Here is a 7,539-nt window from a genome sequence, read left to right as displayed (position 1 = left end):
CTCTTTCTGCTCCCGCCCTCCCTCTTTCTGCTCCGCCCTCCCTCTTTCTGCTCCCGCCCTCCCTCCCTCCCTCTTTCTGCTCCCGCCCTCCCTCCCTCCCTCTTTCTGCTCCCGCCCTCCCTCCCTCCCTCTTTCTGCTCCCGCCCTCCCTCCCTCCCTCTTTCTGCTCCCGCCCTCCCTCCCTCCCTCTTTCTGCTCCCGCCCTCCCTCCCTCCCTCTTTCTGCTCCCGCCCTCCCTCCCTCCCTCTTTCTGCTCCCTCCCTCCCTCTTTCTGCTCCCGCCCTCCCTCCCTCCCTCTTTCTGCTCCCGCCCTCCCTCCCTCCCTCTTTCTGCTCCCGCCCTCCCTCCCTCTTTCTGCTCCCGCCCTCCCTCCCTCCCTCTTTCTGCTCCCGCCCTCCCTCCCTCCCTCTTTCTGCTCCCGCCCTCCCTCCCTCCCTCTTTCTGCTCCCGCCCTCCCTCCCTCCCTCTTTCTGCTCCCGCCCTCCCTCCCTCCCTTTCTGCTCCCGCCCTCCCTCCCTCCCTCTTTCTGCTCCCGCCCTCCCTCCCTCCCTCTTTCTGCTCCCGCCCTCCCTCCCTCCCTCTTTCTGCTCCCGCCCTCCCTCCCTCCCTCTTTCTGCTCCCGCCCTCCCTCCCTCCCTCTTTCTGCTCCCGCCCTCCCTCCCTCCCTCTTTCTGCTCCCGCCCTCCCTCCCTCCCTCTTTCTGCTCCCGCCCTCCCTCCCTCCCTCTTTCTGCTCCCGCCCTCCCGCCTCCCTCTTTCTGCTCCCGCCCTCCCGCCCTCCCTCTTTCTGCTCCCGCCCTCCCGCCCTCCCTCTTTCTGCTCCCGCCCTCCCGCCCTCCCCTCTTTCTGCTCCCGCCCTCCCTCTTTCTGCTCCCGCCCTCCCTCTTTCTGCTCCCGCCCGCCCTCTTTCTGCTCCCGCCCGCCCTCTTTCTGCTCCCGCCCTCCCTCTTTCTGCTCCCGCCCTCCCCTCTTTCTGCTCCCGCCCTCCCGCCCTCCCTCTTTCTGCTCCCGCCCTCCCGCCCTCCCTCTTTCTGCTCCCGCCCTCCCTCTTTCTGCTCCCGCCCTCCCTCTTTCTGCTCCCGCCCGCCCTCTTTCTGCTCCCGCCCTCCCCTCTTTCTGCTCCCGCCCTCCCTCTTTCTGCTCCCCGCCCTCCCGCCCTCCCTCTTTCTGCTCCCTCCTTCTCGCCCTCCCTCCCCTCTTTCGCTCACCCCTCTCTCTCCCAGGATTCCCAGACCCCGAGGTCCTCTGGTTCTCCGCCGGCACCCCTCTCCAAGAGTCCCACCGTTTCCGGATCGAGTACGAGGAGTCGGGGAGCTGCGCCCTGATCATCTCCGACGTCTCCCCAAGGACTCCGGGGTGTACACCTGCCGGGCCTTGAACGCCCTCGGAGAGGCGGAGAGCTCGGCCAAGCTGACCGTCCACGCCCTGCGGGCCGGGCGTGGCGTGCGCCTGGGGAGGCTGGCCGAGGAGACCGCCACCTAAACCAAGCCACGCGGAGGGCCACGCTGCGAAAAGAGACTTGCCTACAAACACTTCCCTAATACTCCATAATCGGTGGCACGTTTATTCACAGGAGGTTGCGGGCGAGAGACGCCCTATTATGCACGGGGTTTTTGTAGGTTTCGGGGGTTTATGGTGACAACTTCTGTAGGGTAACTTCTGGTGTGTGGGACCCCTTAAAGGATCAGTCCCTTCTAGGGGCAAAGTGTACTAATGGCAGTGACATGGTTAAGGGGTCAGTCCCTCCTAGGGGCAAAGTGTACTAATGGCAGTGACATGGTTAAGGGGTCCGTCTCTCCGAGGGGAAAAGCGTACTAATGGCAGTGACATGGTTAAGGGGTCAGTCCCTCCTAGGGGGGGGGGGGGGTGATTCCCTCTGGCTGATCCTTTTTATCTGACCTCATCTTCGTTCAACAAGAGTTTGCACAGATAAAGCCCCCGCCCCACCCCTTCCCTGGATCGGCTCTCTGATAAGGACAGGGGTGGGATAAAGGGGAAAGGCAAACCCCCTTGATTTGTCATTAAAATCACAAGCCCCAAAGGAAATGCACCTTGCAATGAACTTCAACAGAGGCCCAAATCTTTGCTTTTAGTGCGGTTAGGTTAGTTTACAGAAGATTGTCACATTCTTTGAAAAAGTTGGGGGGGGGGGGAATGTTTTTGCGTCTCCGTGGACGACTTAAAAAAAAATAACGCAACTTCCAGCGGTGTCCGGGAAAACCCCATTTGCGGTGGCGGGTTGTATACTTCCTGTCTATTAGGCGACAGGTCTCTGTACTGTGCCGAAGGTGGGTGTTTTTTGCGTTTAAATAAAATGTGGTCAAAATAAATAAACAACGTTTTTTTGACAAAAATAACCATTTCTGAAGTCCCATTCTCATCCTTCTTTTTTTTTTTCCTCCCGGGGGGGGGGGGTGGAAGGGGGAGGGTTAATGTTAGCGACTGTTTTTTTGCTTAAGCACAGAAGGGTTATCGCTCTCTTTCACTGTCTCGCTCGCTCTCTTTCACGGTCTCTCTCTCTCGTTATCTTTCACTGTCTCGCTCGCTTTCTTTCACGGTCGCTCGCTCTCTTTCACTGTCTCGCTCGCTCTCTTTCACAGTCTCTCGCTCGCTCTCTTTCACGGTCTCTCGCTCGCTCTCTTTCGCGGTCTCTCGCTCTCTTTCGCGGTCTCTCGCTCGCTCTCTTTCGCGGTCTCTCGCTCGCTCTCTTTCGCGGTCTCTCGCTCGCTCTCTTTCGCGGTCTCTCGCTCGCTCTCTTTCACGGTCTCTCGCTCGCTCTCTTTCACGGTCTCTCGCTCGCTCCCTTTCACGGTCTCTCGCTCTTCGCTCCTTTCACGGTCTCTCGCTCTTCTCTCCCCCTCTCTTCTCACTCTCTTCTCTCCCCCTCTCTTCTCACTCTCTTCTCTCCCCTCTCTTCTCACTCTCTTCTCTCCCCCTCTCTTCTCACTCCTCCCCCTCTCTTCTCACTCTCTTCTCTCCCCCTCTCTTCTCTCCCCTTCTCTTCTCACTCTCTTCTCTCCCCCTCTCTTCTCACTCTCTCTCTCTCTCCCCCTCTCACCTCTACCCCCCCCCCGCCCCCCACACTATCTCCCCCCTCCCCACTCCTTAACCATCTCCATACTGGGCCAGCAGCCACCACAAGGTGTCGAGAGCCCCCACCAAACTCAAACACTCCTGGTCCCTGTAACCGAGCTCCTACCAAGTCCTGCATCCAGTTACAGCCGATACACAACACCTCCAACCTCCATCCCACCCCCATCCTCCTCCATCCCCCGTGCCCTCGCACGCAGCACACAACACGCGTGTGACACCTCCTGCGCCGGTGACCCATGTGGAAATCGCACGCAGCTCCGTTTCCGGACTTTCGCTCCCCTCCCCCCCTTTGATTTTGAAACCTTGACTTCCTTCTGCTCTGTGGTCTACATTTCGTGTCCCCACACGGAGCACTTGATGTTCGTTCTGGTGTAAGACGGGTTACGATATCCCACCCCCCTCTCCACTGCCTCCGGACGGAGTCTAGAAGGGAACAGGTGTGGTAGAGGGAGACCGTGGACGTTTGGGAGAGCGTTGGATCCTACATGAAGCCCTCCAGAAGATTCCAAGATCCAACCATATGTGAAACCTCACGGCAGATCAGACTGGGTGGGACGTTTACCCTTCCAATGTATCTTGCGTCTGGAGGCGACTGAAATCTTTGGGGGACTCAAGTCGGTCATCACCATCTTCATCTCGTAGACGGACGTTGGGAGTGTCATCTCTCGATCTTGCACTTGATTTTCCCAGCACCCCTCGTAGTTTGTCCCCCATCCATTCCCTCCTTGCCTACGTCCACCTTCTACTCCCCTTCCCTCTCGGGCTAGGTCCACCTTCTCCCTTTCCCTCCTTGGCTACGTCCACCACCTCCCCTTCCCTCCTTGGCTACGTCCACCTTCTCCCCTTCCCACCTCACGCCGGCCCAACCTGGATTTTGGCGCGTGGACCCGCAGAATGGGGAACGCAGCCGGCGGCCTCGATATGTTCCAGTCCCGGGACGCCAAGGCTCAGCCAGCCTCGGGGACCCCACCTCAAAAACAGAAAGAGGCCGCCCCTGCCAAGCAACCCAGGCCGAACTCGGTGGAGCTGGAGGTGAAGTTCAACGAGGTTTTGGTGAGTACAGTACCAGACCCTGAATCTAAGGTGTCCACCGCAGTCGGTGCTCATCCCTTAGGTAGGGGCGTGCCCAGACGGTGGGTTACGATCTAAATGTCGGCAAGCTCTCCAACCTACTGAGGGTTCCACAGACCCTCCGGCAGTGGGTGGGCATAAAATGGGTCCCAACTTGTACTAGATAGCGGTTCTTCCAAGCAATCCCTACGGAAACCCCAAAATAGGTACATGTGGTCTTGCAGGACCACCCAAGACGCTCGTCGTACCTACTGGAAGCTTTGACGTTGTATTAACGGGCACAAGGTTACACTTGCTGTACCAATATGGCTACTGGCGCTCTGGAACCTCTCTTATCTAGAACCAGGTATGTGGCAGTGGTACCTACCCGTGGTGTGTACATATGGAAGATATCTGTGATGGTTTTGGAAGGTTCTGTACAGGCGTAGACTTGGGCAGAACCTCCTAGTTCTAGAAGAACCAAACGGGACAGTCACACGTTTATTAGATGATCCGATTGAAACCCTTTATTTTTTTTAAAGAATCGGACCAATACGTATTTTTAACCCTTCCACGGCAGGTGAAAAGGTTTTTTTTTTTTTGTTTGTTTTTACCACCTTCGTGATCAGACTGTTTGTCAGCCTCCTCCAGACTCCCAGCTACGCGTGGGGGGTTTCAGTGTTCCCGGAGAAAAGGGAAAACGCGCTCGTGTAATCACGGGATACAAAGACGTTAAAAGCGTCTCCGTTAAGGGGAGATGGGGGGAGGGGATTAATTCCTTTCTAACGGGCCGATAACACACAGCACCTTGCAATGAATGTCAAAAGGAGACCAAATCTTTGCTTTTAGCACGGCTAGATTAGTTTTAAGGTGAGGAGGGGTAGGAGGTATGTCATAGTGTAACTGGGGGGGGGGTATTATTGCACCAGACTTGTTCTTCATTGTAACATATAATGTGACAGCAGATAAGGGCCACGGGTGTCCCCCCCCCCCCCTACCCGCGGTGACCCTCAGCCCGATTTAGATGCCGGCCTGTCTCCTGTTTTTTTTGTAGGACAACCTTTTATGTCTGTTTTGGGTTCCCTTGCGGTATTTGCCCTCCTGCCACCTCTGTCGGGAGGCGGATCCGTGCATCCACTACCCTTCCTCGCGAGCAAGTCCTTCCTTTGGGGGTGTCCCCCTCCCCAACCCTCGTCCTGCTGCTGGAGGGAGGGGTGTGTAGGGGGTCGCTTGGCACTGGAAGGTTTTTTTTTGGGGAGGGGGCTTTTGAGTTGGTAAACCAGCTTCTCGTTTTGGGCCACGTTACCTAAACGGTGCTAGAGCAACCTGGCGGGCAGAATGGCACCGGCGGGCAGGTAGAAATTTGCCGTGAAGTCTCGCCCTCCCTTCGTAGGGTAACCTAACTTCTGTGGGACGCGGGAGGGGTTTGAGCACTGGGCAGAAGAGCTGACAATCTACGGTTGGGTGTCCGGGAGATTATTATGGGGCAGGGGTCTTCTGTGGGTCTTCTGACCCTATTATATATTGTGGGGGGGAAGGGGTAGTGGTTCGGTGGCTTTATAAAAAGTGGTGACATTGTTACCCCCCCCCCCCTGGTATTGTGTGGCGGTTGTGTAGTGTGGGGGGGATATTGTTGCCCCCCCGGTATTGTGTGACAGTTGTGTAGTGTGTGGGAGGGGGGGGATGTTGTTGCTCCCCCTGGTATTGTGTGACAGTTGTGTAGTGTGTGGGGGAGGGGGATGTTGTTGCTCCCCCTGGTATTGTGTGACAGTTGTGTAGTGTGGGGATATTGTTGCCCCCCCTGGTATTGTGTGACAGTTGTGTAGTGTGGGGGGGGATATTGTTGCTCCCCCTGGTATTGTGTGACAGTTGTGTAGTGTGGGGGGGGATATTGTTGCTCCCCCTGGTATTGTGTGACAGTTGTGTAGTGTGGGGGCGGATATTGTTGCTCCCCCTGGTATTGTGTGACAGTTGTGTAGTGTGGGGGTGATATTGTTGCTCCCCCTGGTATTGTGTGACAGTTGTGTAGTGTGGGGGCGGATATTGTTGCTCCCCCTGGTATTGTGTGACAGTTGTGTAGTGTGGGGGGGGGATATTGTTGCTCCCCCTGGTATTGTGTGACAGTTGTGTAGTGTGGGGGTGATATTGTTGCTCCCCCTGGTATTGTGTGACAGTTGTGTAGTGTGGGGGCGGATATTGTTGCTCCCCCTGGTATTGTGTGACAGTTGTGTAGTGTGGGGGGGGGATATTGTTGCTCCCCCTTGTATTGTGTGACAGTTGTGTAGTGTGGGGGCGGATATTGTTGCTCCCCCTGGTATTGTGTGACAGTTGTGTAGTGTGGGGGGGGGATATTGTTGCTCCCCCTGGTATTGTGTGACGGTTGTGTAGTGTGGGGGGGGATATTGTTGCTCCCCCTGGTATTGTGGGACAATTGTGTAGTGTGGGGGGGGGGATATTGTTGCTCCCCCTGGTATTGTGTGACAGTTGTGTAGTGTGGGGGGGGGGGATATTGTTGCTCCCCCTGGTATTGTGTGACAGTTGTGTAGTGTGGGGGGGGATATTGTTGCTCCCCCTGGTATTGTGTGACAGTTGTGTAGTGTGGGGGGGGGGATATTGTTGCTCCCCCTGGTATTGTGTGACAGTTGTGTAGTGTGGGGGGGGGGGGATATTGTTGCTCCCCCTGGTATTGTGTGACAGTTGTGTAGTGTGGGGGGGGATATTGTTGCTCCCCCTGGTATTGTGTGACAGTTGTGTAGTGTGGGGGGGATATTGTTGCTCCCCCTGGTATTGTGTGACAGTTGTGTAGTGTGGGGGGGATATTGTTGCCCCCCCTGGTATTGTGTGACAGTTGTGTAGTGTGGGGGGGGGATATTGTTGCTCCCCCTGGTATTGTGTGACAGTTGTGTAGTGTGGGGGGGATATTGTTGCTCCCCCTGGTATTGTGTGACAGTTGTGTAGTGTGGGGGGGATATTGTTGCTCCCCCTGGTATTGTGTGACAGTTGTGTAGTGTGTGGGGGGGGGGGATGTTGTTGCTCCCCCTGGTATTGTGTGACAGTTGTGTAGTGTGGGGGGGATATTGTTGCTCCCCCTGGTATTGTGTGACAGTTGTGTAGTGTGGGGGGGATATTGTTGCCCCCCCTGGTATTGTGTGACAGTTGTGTAGTGTGGGGGGGATATTGTTGCTCCCCCTGGTATTGTGTGACAGTTGTGTAGTGTGGGGGGGGATATTGTTGCCCCCCCTGGTATTGTGTGACAGTTGTGTAGTGTGGGGGGGATATTGTTGCTCCCCCTGGTATTGTGTGACAGTTGTGTAGTGTGTGGGGGGGGGGGATGTTGTTGCTCCCCCTGGTATTGTGTGACAGTTGTGTAGTGTGGGGGGGATATTGTTGCTCCCCC

The 7,539-nt window shown here is 56.5% G+C and overlaps 1 protein-coding gene across 1 annotated transcript in view; it reads left to right on the top strand.

Annotated features, from left to right (window-relative positions):
• Positions 1-3,148: 3,148 nt before the first annotated feature.
• Positions 3,149-7,539, top strand: part of LOC142476819 (formin-like protein 1) — a 58,939-nt gene continuing 54,548 nt past the window's right edge. Inside the window, exon 1 of the mRNA XM_075581964.1 lies at positions 3,149-4,145. Within this exon, the coding sequence (XP_075438079.1) occupies positions 3,987-4,145 (159 nt within the window). The 5' untranslated portion in view covers positions 3,149-3,986. The remainder of the gene's footprint in view (positions 4,146-7,539) is intronic.

The sequence above is a fragment of the Ascaphus truei genome, unplaced genomic scaffold, assembly GCF_040206685.1.
Source record: "Ascaphus truei isolate aAscTru1 unplaced genomic scaffold, aAscTru1.hap1 HAP1_SCAFFOLD_1743, whole genome shotgun sequence".
NCBI lineage: Eukaryota > Metazoa > Chordata > Amphibia > Anura > Ascaphidae > Ascaphus > Ascaphus truei.
This window is presented reverse-complemented; position numbering and strand designations above follow the sequence as displayed.